General features: G+C 49.8%; 1 protein-coding gene across 1 annotated transcript in view; it reads right to left on the bottom strand.

Annotated features, from left to right (window-relative positions):
• Ano7 (anoctamin 7) overlaps positions 1-8474 on the bottom strand; it is a 28983-nt gene extending 20509 nt beyond the window's left edge. Inside the window, exons 1-4 of the mRNA XM_032901676.1 lie at positions 8411-8474; positions 6705-6819; positions 5086-5143; positions 2278-2408 (exon numbers count right to left, since the gene is read on the bottom strand). Of these exons, the coding sequence (XP_032757567.1) occupies positions 2278-2408; positions 5086-5143; positions 6705-6812 (297 nt within the window). The 5' untranslated portion in view covers positions 6813-6819; positions 8411-8474. The remainder of the gene's footprint in view (positions 1-2277; positions 2409-5085; positions 5144-6704; positions 6820-8410) is intronic.
• Between the last annotated feature and the right edge of the window lie 4616 nt (positions 8475-13090).

The raw sequence follows: 13090 nt of genomic DNA, 5'->3' as shown, positions 1-13090 counted from the left end.
AGTTATGGAGGACACAGGGTCAGAAGCTGTGGTGGTTTGAGTAAGAATGGCCCTTTGTATATTTGAATTCTTAGTCAGCAGGGGGTGGAGCTCTTTGAAAGGATTAGAAGGATTAGGAAGTGTGGCCTTATTGGAGGAAGTGTGTCACTGTGGGGGGGCTTTGAGGTGTCAAAAGTCCATGCAAAGCCTAATTTCTCTCTGTCTCTGTCTCTCTCTGTCTCGCTCTGTCTCTGCTACCTGTCCAGCACCAGGCTTGCCTGTCACCATGTTCCTCTGACAAGATGAAAAAGTATCTCTCTTAAGGAGAGACTTAACAAGCACCAATTAAATGCTTTCTTCTGTTTGAGTTGCCTTGGTTATGGTGTCTTCACAGCGATAGAAATGGTGACTAAGACAGAGGCAAAAGTAGCTCTGTCCACAATCAATTAAAACCATCAAAGCTCATCAATAGCAACACGTGTGACCAGCAGTCTACACGTTCAGAACAAACATGGAGTTCCTACACAACTGAGTAGAAACAGACAAATGACCCAAAAGGACGAACAAATGACACAGAAATGTGGTTGGCTTCCCAGCTGCTCCTGGACTTAGATGGGTCCGCTTTGGAGTTCGTATTTTAGGACAGGGTGCATATGCATACACCAGACTTTGACGTTCGGTGCTTTCCTGGCTGGCAGTGTATGGCTCTACCTTCTCTGCTGATTCCGGGAAGCAGCTATGAGCATAGCTCTTGGTCTACCCTGCGCTCCCAAGGGAGCAGGTGCCCTGTACCATGGACTTGGTGGCTAAGGTAGGGTGTTTGATAAGATAGGCACATTTGATGCATTTTAAATTCTGCCCAGGTCTAGGTACCGACTTCAAATGGGTTATGGCTGGGAGCAGGTGCCCCCATCCTAAGTCAAGGGGGTTGATGAAAATATAAATGGCTTGTAAATGTGTAAAAATACGCAACCTCTTTAGAAACTAGAGGAAAAAGAAAACTAGGGTGAGGCTCTGCTGGTCAGCTGACTGGTGAAAATGGAAAAGTCAGGACAGGAGAGACAGCTCAGCAGCTGAGAGTGCTGGATGGCTCAGTAGTTAGGGCCCTGGCCAGCTCAGCAGTTAGGGCACTGGCTGTTCTTGCAGAGGACCCAGGTTCAGTTCCCAGTGCCCTCGTGGCAGCTCGCACGCATCTGTAACTCTAGTTCCAGGGGATTTGATGCCCTTTTCTAGTCTCTGTGGGCAATGGGCATGTGGTACATAGACAAGAATCTAGGCAAAACACAATACGGGGTGGGGGAGAACCTTATAAAAAAGGAAATGGAAAAGTCTAACAATGACATGGCTTGAGAATATTCAGAGCAAGGAGGGGCTGGCTCACTCCCAGAAGGCAGTGTAAATTGGGCCACCAATTGAGAAAAAGGTGGAGCCCCATCCTAGACCTCAGGTGTCATCAACTCTGCTCCTAGGAGAAATGCAATGTGACAGACACTCTAAGATGTCCCTGGGGTGGTCAAGTGGGAATAAATCAATTCCCACTAGCAGCCTACAGCAAGGCTGGACAGCACTTGCTGTGAGAAAGCCTCCCAGGCCACAGAAAATGGAAGAAGTAAGACTCTGTGGTCAAACAGACAAAGCCATGCTGACCTGCTAAGTGATAGGATTAACAGAAGTTTCACAACTGATTCTTATGGAGGGGGACCATGACAATAACAGCCCTCCTGGGGACAGAAGGAGGGGGTTGGGGAGCAGGGGATGAAGACTGTGTATAAAGACCTGGCAATGAAGGGAATGGGGGTAGGACAGGCTCTACATACCCCTCACCCTGAGATCCCCTTGCTTGCCTGCCCCAGGGTTCACCATGACTACTTCATTTTCTCCTGCTCCTTGTAAGCCTTGCTTAAGTCATTCTAAGTGGTATTTACATAAGACACACAGAGGGACCTTTGAATTTGCTAAATCCTATAAACACTGACAGAGATTGCAAATGACACTGACAAAAACTGGAGAGAGGCCATGGGTAGCAGAGATGGAGGCAGTTTTACCAGCTTCCCTGAAGGCTTTAGCCTCTGTGGGTGAGCCTAGTGTGAGATCCTAGTGAATCCGCGGTCTTCCTGGTCTGGAGTCAGTAGCTCCCTAGCTAGAGGGAGCTTCCTGAAGGGTGGGTGTCCAGCAGGACCCTGGGGCCTAGTGTGCTTCACATCCTTGGGAAGTAAGTCCTAGGGCTTGCAGAATAAACTCTAGGTTATGAGAAAATAATACAGAACTTGTATCAACCCTCTCCTTACCACCACGCACCTGATCTATTTTCAGGCCAGCCACACGGAGATTTTCCAGAAAGGTCTCCCGCCAGATTTCATTTGTGTCTGTCTTGTCCTGAGTGGGGTTCTCTCGGCTCCTCAGGTCTTCTTCCCAAACAAGAACAAAATCTGCAAGGATCATTGGGAACAGAGGCAGAGAGCTCTGGCTAACGGAATGCAGGCCCAGGGCAGGGATGCTGGGGTCTCAGCTGGGACGCAGGGATTTCGATGAACCATGGGCTTCTCTGTGGCTCTTGCCCAGCCCTCTCCTTGGTTGTGTGTGTGTGTGTGTGTGTGTGTGTGTGTGTGTGTGTGTGTGTGTGTGTGTGCAATGCAGATCAGGAACTGAGGCTGGGGAGGGACTGGGTGTGTCCTCCTGGGACTCTATCTGTAGCTTGGCTCCCACGGTCTATGTCCCAAACTAGGTAAGGTGTGATTTCTTGGGGGAAAGAACACCACAACAATAAATCAAAAAAAATGATAAGACAAACTTCATGAGAGGACACCATCCAAAGGGTAAAAGGCAACCCAGATAATAGAGAAAATATTTGCAAAAAGATCTTTCTAAGAAGGGACTTGTATCCAGAATTGAAAGGGCTCTAACATACAACATACACACAATCACAACCACACAATCACAACCACACAATCACAACCACACAATCACAACCACACACACACACACACACACACACACACACACACACATAGAAAGAAAGAACAACCAATTTTAAAATGGGCAAAGAGTTTGAAGGGATATTTTCTAAAACAGATGTGAAATGTCCAACTGGCACAAGAAAAGATAGAAAAAATATAAACCTGGGCTGGAGAGATGGCTCAGCAGTTAAGAGCACTGGCTGCTCTTCCAGAGGTCCTGAGTTCAATTCCCAGCAACCACATGGTAGCTCACAGCCATCTGTAATGGGATCTGATGCTCTCTTCTGGTGTGTCTGAAGACAGTGACAGTGTACTCACATTCATACAATAAATAAATCTTTAAAAGAAGGAAAATACAAACCCAATCCATACTGAGAGAATGGTATAGAAATAACACGCTTCCTCAGGGAGGAATCTAGGCACAGTTAGCGATGAGGGACAGCTCTTTTCTGAGGCACCTGACTGACTGGGGCTAATGCCAAAATAAGAGCCAGCCGACCCCAACAGAAGGTTTCCTTAGTTTATATACACCTCAGGCTTTACAAAGACTGATCCTCACATCTGCTTCGGGTTCTGGTCCCAGGTTATGCTTTAAGCAATTTAAACAGAGATGAGAAGGCTGCAAGTGTGACGGCTGTAGGAGAGTCACACCACAAAGACATTGCCAGAATTATTTTAAGTACACCAGTGCTCTTCTCTTGAATAGTTGTTACCCAGGGCCATCTTGTCCAGCTAACATTTACAGGGGATTTAATGGCAGTCTGGAACTTCATTGTGACTGTGATGGATCCTGCACTGCCTCCCCAGAGGCGTGTCTTTGGTATGGGACTCAGGGTCTAAAGGCTGCTCAGACGAGAAGAGTAAATATTTACATCCCAATATTCTAAATTTTGCTTATCTCTAATAGACCTGGTTAGCATAGTACTTATTTTCCGAGTACTTTGGAGGAAGTATTCCTTTAGCTAAATTCCACTTGTGTGGCTTAATATCTCCTAAGCAAATCTATTAGTGAGTCCTTTATCATATCAACTCACTATGAGTTTCTTCTTCATTAACATCTCACCCCCTACGGATCCAAATAGAGACAATGGTAGGAGCTGGTCTGGGCTGAGCTGGGCTGGGCTGAGCTGGGCTGGGCTGGGCTGAGCTGGGCTGGGCTGAGCTGGGCTGGACTGAGCATAGCCTCAGACGCTGTGGTACCTTAATGCGAAACAGGGAATTCTCTTTGGAAAACAGTTTGACCACTACACAAAAACTTAGACACCGAGTTACTGTATGACCTAGCCATTCCATCCAGAACTGTCCACTGGAGAAAAATTATAACATGTCCACACAAAACCTTGTACATAAACGGTCATCTTATTCCTTATCCATAACAGAAAAAGAAAAAGGGGGTGGAGAACTTATAGTATGTAAATTGTTTATCAACAGAACAGCTTCAAAAAATTGTCTTAAAAAACCCAACAACATCAACATTTGCTTCCCTTGACCACCTGCAGAGAGAATTTCTGGGTCCCATGTGAAGCTGTGCTCACTTCCTGTGGACATGCTCACTTCCTGTGGATTGTTCAGGGTTTTCTGTGCCTTCTTCCAGGCCCTCTAGCAGTGTGTGTGTTTCGATTCCCACAGACCTTCTCCTGAACATGCTGCTTTCCCTTCTGCGCCTTCATCACAGTCAAGGAGTGTGAGGTTAGAGTTGTCCACTGTCCCTTTGGAGCTGACGGGGACTGTGGTGGGCCCTGGGCCTCAGAGCTGGTCCAGGTCCCACCAGGAAATGAAGGTGCCTTTGGGCAGCAGGAAGCCCTGGGCTAGAAGGATGGTAGGAAAGGTGGAAAAATGTGAGGTGCAAGAGAAAAGAGTCTGAGATGACCAGCGTTTGCAGCAGAAAACGGAGGAGGGGACAGTTTGTCCTAAGGCTGGAGCAGGCGGGGTGGGTTTTCCTCTTTGAGCCCTCCTACCAGTGGGGCCCTTCCTTTCCTGTTATCTCCCTGCCTAATGCTTGCTCAGTAGGCCGCTCACCCCAGCACACAGGAGATATCGCAAGGAGACCTGGTTATTGAGCTGATCCAAGCCTACTGGCTCCCTGATGTCACCCGAGGCACCCTGTTTGTGACCCCACCCTAGGACCAACAGAGTTCAGATGGCTTACCAATTGGGGGGTTGGCAGAGCTCCCAACTCTGCTGGGGGCCACCTGCTGTTTACCTGCCTGGAGGAAGGATGAACGCCATCAGTATTCAACCATCGGATGACTCATTGCCACCCTGCCCGCTTCCTGGCTGCTCCTTGTCCTTCCAGCTAACTCCTTCCACCTTCCCCTCTGTCCCTCCTGTTTCCAACTTGCAGCCTAGAGGAACTCTTCTTCCACAGGTGCTAAGGAGGGCCTCCTTCCATAGTAGACCAGTGTCTACTATGCCTTAATGATGAAGAGGCTCAGCTGGGGCCAAGGGAAGCTGGGTAGACCAAGATGCTCTTCCTCTGGGGCTACTTACCTTTGCAGAAGGCCTCTCTCTACCTGTCTCCCCCAGGGACTAAACCCTATCCCAAGGCTAAACTTCCACTATTTCCTACTCTAACCTTCAAGGAGCCCCAGGCATGCTCTTAACCATAAGCACCTTCCCTTCCCTCTTCTAACCCCATCTACAATTCCACTGCTCATCCCAGCCAGGACATGACCCTGGCTACAGTGCTTGCCCTCCTCCTCCTCCTCCTCCTCCTCCTCCTCCTCCTCCTCCTCCTCCTCCTCCTCCTCCTCCCTCCTCCTCCTCCTCTTCCTCCTCCTCCTCCTCTTCCTCCTCCACTTCCCTCCTTCCCCTCCCTCCTTCCCTCTCCCTGTTCCTCCCTCCTCCTTTCCTTCTCCTCCTCCCTTCTTCCTCCTCTTCCCTCCTCCTCCTAGCTTGAGGGGCCCCTTCATGAGCTGCCCTTCTGACAAACTGGTAGATGTTAGAAGACTGAGTGGTCACAAGCACCGTTCCCTTTCTAGAAGAGAAAGTGAGGAGGCAGCAAAATATCCAGGGTGTGGGTGTGGCCACCCTGTGCACCTGCTACCTGCCTTCCGGTATTTGCAGGTCTTTTCGTGCATCGGAACCCATGAGTGCCTCACCATATCCCACACTCCTCATATCCATAGAAAACATGACATGTGGCCTCCCTTAGCCCAGGTCTCTGTCACGTCCTGGAGATGCCACCTCCCCCTACCACTCCCGTCTGTTGCAGATTTCCATTCATTCTCATGGCCATCTCTTCTGTCCTTCCCCACACCTGATCTGAACCCCTCCCCCCATTCCCTTCCCCATCCCCTCTCCCACCCAGTTCTCTCCCCTCATCTGCCTCTTGTGACTGTTTTATTCCCCCTGCTAAGTGAGATCAAGCATCCTCACTGTGCCTTCCTTCCTGTTTAGCATCTTTGGGTCTATGGAGTGTAACATGGAGATCCTCTATTTCATGACTAATATCACAGTGGTTCTAGTAGAGAGGGACCTTGGTCCTATCTTTGTCTTCTCTTCCTTCCCCTGAGCCTACCCTTCCAAGTTTGAGGGAGGTGAATGGTGACTTGATTGTGTCAAGGAGGCATCTGTCTCCTTGTCATCCAGGGCTGGGGGTGCATCTGGATGGTGTACTCACTTTTCAAGGGTTCTAGGACAGGGCAAGAGTATAGGTAAGTCCTGGCTGGGATGGAAGGCCTCCCAAATCGCACCTCACACAGGCCAAGGGAGGAGGAGGAAGGGTGGTTTCACCATGCTGGCCATTACCCCTAGGGTTGAGGATACCTCTGAGGCTTGGGCTGTGCTCCCATAGGAGCACCCATTCCCTGCTTCAGGGGAGGTCATGTCGATCAGCACCACGCTGTCTTCTTCTCCAGCTTGCTTCCGCAGCATCTCACTCCTGCACCACACCAAGGCCAGGGTAGCCAGAGGATGGAGTGGTTAGAGTGGACACCAATGAAAGCCAGCCCTGACACTGTGGCAAAGCCTGCAGCAAGCCTATTTTACAGGTGAGGAGGCTGGCTTAGAGACTGGCAAGGACTCTGCTAGGGCCAGACAGTACTGTCCTAATGTGGGCAGGTGAGGATCCTCACAGCCTGGTCTAGGATAACCAGGAAAGAGCTAGCTTTTGATTGGTATCTAGGAACCTAGCATCCATCCATCATCCATTCATCATCCATCCATCATCTATCCATCCATCCATTCATCATCCGTCCATCTATCCATCCATCCATCCATCATCTATCCATCCATCCATTCATCATCCGTCCATCCATCCATCATCTGTCCATCCATCCATTCATTATCCATTCATCATCCATTCATCCATCATCCATCATCCATCATCCATCCATCCATCCATCCATTCATCATCCATCCATCATCCATCCATCATCCATCCATCCATCATCCATCCATCCATCCATTGACTATCCATCCATCCATCCATCATCCATCCATCCATCATCCATTCATCCATCATCCATCCATCATCCATCCATCCATTGACCATCCATCCATCCATCCATCCATCATCCATCCATCCATCATCCATCCATTCATCCACCCACCCACCCACCACCCACACAAGTGTGAGCCTCTTTGGCCCTGAGTGCTTTCACTCTGGGTAAGGCATCCCCCCTTCTTCCTTTACCTATAGAGGAGGGCCATTTGGGCCATGGAGGATAGATAGTGCCCTTTGAGGCCATCTGCCTTTGCTGCAATTCTGGAGGACCTACTGCCAGGGCCCCGGGCTCTCCCAGCAAGGAAGAGCAGTCACTTAGGGGATTGTATGGGGTTTCCATGCCAACTTGTGACCTGTGGTCTTGGAAGGAGGTGGTTGGGAGCAGGGCTGTTGTTCTGGTGGGCAGGAAGGGAACAACATTGCTCTCATTCTAAGCCTTTATTTTAGATAAATGGCAGCTTGGAATGGTAGAGTCCAAACCTCCAGCTCCTGTCAGGACTCAGCACTACAATACGGTGAACCCTGGGAGCCAGTGAGAACCACAGGGTACCTGCCCTTACACAAAGGCTCTGGAGTTTATGTAATCTGATGGGTGGGACAGGGAAGACAAAGGAGTCCCAACAAAAGATTTCAAACACGATCTGTTATGAGCAGGTGGGTCCTTAGGGTAGGGTGCCCTATTCACAGCCACATTGAACACTATCGCTGCCTCTTTAGAACTTGGAGCAGACACTGTGCCAGGTAGGCCTCTGGGCCCAAGAGTAAGCCCCAACACTGCTCCTCAGAGTTCAGAGCGTGGAAGTTCAGTGAGCTACAGGTGGCTCCATTTTCTGGACTCCATCTCCCTCCTGCCCTCCCCATGGCCCAAGCATCCAGGAGAAGGACACCAGCCTACCTGGCACAGTGGCTTCCAGAAGAGACCTCAGAGTTCACAGCCAGACCATCAACACAAGACTGGTTCAAGCAGGAGCAAAGTCAGGGCCAGCCAGCCCTGTCCCTCGGGCCCTGAGCTGTGGCAGCCACTCACCTGCCCTTGCCACACAGAGGAAAGGAGCTGGAAGCAGACAAGAGAGGTACTAAGTGCCGTTGGCCACCAGGGTGAGGTCTCAGATTGTGTCTCTGGACAGGATCTGCCTGTTTGAAAAGAGGGTGTGGGGCTCTGAGCCAGCCAACAGTCAGCCCACTTTTCCTTCACACACCCTACATGCAAATTCAATGTGCCTCAGGGACCTTATTTGCTTAAGAGAGTCCAGTGGCAGCAGGCCAGTCTTCTTTAAGGGAAGTCCGGGGAGATGGTGGTTACAGGGCCAGCCACAGGTGTCCCATCAGGTGGCCCTGTGAGGGCTTTACCTTTTCTGGTGGTGTGAGCTTAGACACTCTTGGGCTCACGCAGTTAGAAACACAGACCAACAGTTGTGTTTTCCAGTGTCACATTTTATTGACAATTCACAAAGTACAGCATTTCAGTGGCAGCAATCTGCCAAATATTCCCGCAGTCCTGGCAGTCCTGGCTGAGGCAAACACGGGTTATTTTATTCTAGTCTTAATTACTCTCACGATACACTACATATCACACAGTAAATCTCTCTCTCTGTGTGTATATGTCTACGTGCAGATTATGGAATGGCTGTAAAGGGTTAAAGATGCAAGGAGTTTGAGTTTCCAACAGGCCAGTTGGGAAACTCAGGCCACTAGTCTCTGATAACGGCCTAAAGGGGACTGGAGAACTTGGAGAAGCTATGGCCGTAAGTCAAGACCCTGGGTTGTAGGTTTGAGAATGAAGCGGCAAAGCTGAGTCCAGCTTGGTGCAGAGGCAAAGGGTAAGACTGGGTCCAGGCAACAGAGGTGGGAGAACAGGAGGTGGGCAGATGGCATCTACCACGATGATGGCTGCATTGACAGTGCACCCAGGCAACTAGAAGCCTCTGGGAGAGTCAGTTCTCTGCCTGTTAGTCAGTTCTTGATGCATGCAGGGCAGTGAGGAGACAGGTCAGTGGGGACTGTCACTAACCAACTGCTAGATGTGTACTTCTCTGTGGGGTTCACATGTAGGTAGGAGCTCCATACTTTCCTTGGCCTGATGGGCTTGATTTTCCTGATATATTAATATGCTCATATCCCCACAGTCCCAACCCACCATGATACATTCCAATACCCTTTGAGTTTCCAGATGGTCATTTAGTAGTGGGTGCCACGAGGATGGCCTGGAACAGGCGGCATACCTTCCATCCTCAGTAGAGCACCAAGCTGCTTACACTGGAAAAGGCTTGGGGGAGTCAGTGTGGAAAGCCACTGTCCTGTACAATATGGAGTAACTTAGGGCAAGGCACAGCCTGACCTCAACAGGCATGTGCACCTTCCCAGGGCCTCCTGTGAAAGGCTTGCTTAATGGAGAGCTGCCCCATCTCTTCTGCTCCTTGGTTTTGGCCATCAGTGAGCCACTCCCCTGTCTCCTTCCTTCCCCTCTCCTGCCTTCTAAGATACCTCTCAGGACCTCAGACTTAGGTCTCCAAACCCTCTCAGCAGCTTTAGGCCTTGGCACCTCCCGGGCAGCCTCCATTCTGCGTCTTGTAATATGAACAGCAGGTAAATCCCCGGTGGGCAACAGATGTTGGTGGGCAACAACAGGCCCTGGGTACTCCAGGGAGACCAGACTACCCAGACCCAGAGATGGACTCTGGACAGATCAAGCCTCACAGAGAACAGGAGAGCACATGGGCAGAACAAAGGGAGGAGGGCCAGGAAGGTGGGGGCGGGGATGAGAGTGACCTTAGCAAGTCCTAGTAAGCTGGGAAGTACACGGTCACACCTCCTTCACCACTGCAACCGCATTCTTTCTCTGGTTGGGCAACAGCAGAGGACCCTAGGAAAAAGTCGATTCCAAGGACCCTCCAATCCCAAATCTCTGCTCTTGTATTGCTTTTTTTTGTTTTTGTTTTTCGAGACAGGGTTTCTCCGTGTAGCTCTGGCTGTCCTGGAACTCACTGAACTCAGCCGGGTGAATATTGGAATTAAAGGTGTGCACTACCATACCCGGTTTTGTTTGTTTGAGACAGGATCTTGTTATGTAGCCTAGGGTGCCTCTTGAGTGCCAGGACCATAGGCATACACCACGGTACTGGCTAGTTTCTGTTTTTGGTAGCAGTCAGAACCTGCTGCTGGAAGTCACTTCACACTACAGGAGTAGGACGGCAGGAAAGCCCTCAGGGACTGCGTGCAAAACAGCTGAAGGATACTCATCCCTGGGCTAAGGGTTTTTTGTTTTTTTTTTTTTTTTTTTTTTTTTTTTTTTTTTTTTTTTTTTATTCATGTAGGAATGTGTGTGCACATACACTTGCATGCATACCAACACATACATGTGAAGAACAGCTGTAAGAGTCACTCTTCTGCTTCCCTGCAAGGGTTTCAGGAATGGAACTCAGTTTATCAGGCTTGGCTGGTGGGGAGTGTCTTAACGCACTAAGCCAGAATCGCACCAGCTCCCCTGGGCTAATTTTCCCTGGATGCTACACAGTCCCACATGAGCTGATGCTTTTTCAAGCTGTACTTTTTTGCAGGGAAGAAACATCAGGACAGGTGTCTTGTTAGATCCCAGGTGCCAGGGAGACTCGAGCCCCTAGTCTTTGACATTAGCTTTATTTGGCTGTAACTTTTTCTATTGGCTTATGCTGCCTGAGTCCATTACAGGGCCTGGAGAGTTAGAAGCACTGGGTGCTCAGTTCCAAGCACCCACAGGATAGCTTGTAACCATCTATCATTCAGAGCCTGAGGATCCAGTGCCCTCTTCTGGCCTCCAATGGCATAGCAGTAAGCTTACATGAAGGAAAACCACTCATACACATAAAACTAAAATAAATAAATAAATAAAAGAAATCCATTCCAGAGCAAGAGAGTGAGCCCTGACTAACCCTGCTCAAAAGGTGAGGACTCCATGGGGGAAAGAGGTGGTTGGAATATCTAGGTAGTTTGGCCAGAGGGCCCTGGGCCCTGGTATATTTCCTTCCTAGCTGGGAGTGGGGCTGCATCCTAGCGAATTAAGTCCTAAGTCCCACACCTAACCCTGATGGCTTCCCTAAGTCTAGCTGCCTATACCTCTCCAGCCTTCTGGCCCCAGACTGTTTTGATGTCTCAGGACACAACCCACAAAGGTCAGGAGCTCAGTGATTCCTTTCTCTGTCCATGAGTGTTATACCCTGCTGGGCCAGCCCCAGCCTAATTACACCTGCACACTTGGTCTGGGCCTTGCCTCGGGAACCCTTACTCCTTCTGTTCCTAAAACACCCTCTCCAGGCTTGGTGCCCAGGGGCAGGGAGAGGGCAACAGGGTAGAAGCCACAGATCATCTCCAACCTTCTGTTCAGCTCCTCTGTACTCTGAATGCCCACACAAGTGAGTATGTAGTCATCACCTAGCAGGAAGCAAGGGCCCATTATAGGTCCTAAGAACATGTCCCTGGGGCCCTCCTCTGCCCCACTGTGGTGGAGATGGTAAAGTTGCAGTGGAGTTTGGAGCATTATGAAACACTGCCTTGTTCCACCCTAAGTCCCTCATCCCAGTTGGCAGAGCTGAACTGGATTGGGCTGGAAAGAGCTGGCAGGTGGATTTGGGATGACCAGGACAGGAGAAAAACAGAAGCAGGGAGCAGGTCCTATGGGCTTGGAACAGGAGGGTGGATACAGACTCTCACAGAAATGGGAGCTGAGACCTTCTACCCTTTGGTTAGAGAGTGATGCAGAAGAGGAACTGGGAGAGAAAAGAGGTCTTTTCTGAAGGGCCTAGTGAGGGGAGAACTTACCTGTGGGCCCCAGTCCTCCCAGCAGAGGCCTCCTGGTGTGCTGGGTTCTTGGGGGAACAACTTTGAAGGGACAAAGTACTCAGTCTTGCCACAGACAGAAGCAAACCTTGTTTTACTAGCCAGTTAAGCTTTCATTAGACATCAAGGGAAGTCAGCCTGAGGCAGAATGCTGGGGAAATAAAAGGGTTCACTTTTATACAGTGCACTGTTTGTATGCTGCTCTAACAAATTAGCAAACTCTGGCATTTTAAGACACATCCTAGTCCTGGAGATGTCAAGTCTGAGTCTACCATTAGGCTAAGGTCAGGGTGTCACCAGGTCTCATTCCATCCCGGGGGGTGGGGACAGTCCTTTCCAGATTGAGGGGGAAAGGCTGATTTATGGATTCCCCTTCATCTTCACAGTCATCCTTGCATCTAACAGTCCACCTTCCATTTACTCCTCCCCAGTGTCTCAAAGTCTTAAACCTAATCCAAACTGCAACCCCTTCTGCTGCATTGGGTGTCAGGGGTTAGGACCTGGATGTTTTGGGGGCTCAAGTTGCCTCCACTTTTGTGGGCAGCACTGGGCAATGGGCCCTAAGTCTGAGTATACACATCTGATTATTTCTGCAGGAAAAAGTTTCTGAAGAATGGGGCTAAATGAAAGGAAGAACTTAGCATCGTGTCGGGCAGCTGCAGCTCCGGGATGCTGTGAGCTCCCTGGATCTCATCAATGGAATGGGCACTTACAACAATAAGGGAACCTCCACAACCCCTGAGTTACTTAGTTCCCAGTCATGAGCATTCCAAACTGTAGTCAGCAGTGGTTTCATGATTATGAGGGCTTTATTATTTTGTGGCGCTAGTGATCAAAACCAAAGGTCTCCCACGTTCTGGGCAAGTATTCTACCACTGAGCTATAACCCCACCTA

Source organism: Rattus rattus, chromosome 4 (assembly GCF_011064425.1).
Source record: "Rattus rattus isolate New Zealand chromosome 4, Rrattus_CSIRO_v1, whole genome shotgun sequence".
Lineage (NCBI taxonomy): Eukaryota > Metazoa > Chordata > Mammalia > Rodentia > Muridae > Rattus > Rattus rattus.
Note: the sequence above shows the minus strand (reverse complement) of the source record. Positions and strands in the feature narration are given on the sequence as shown.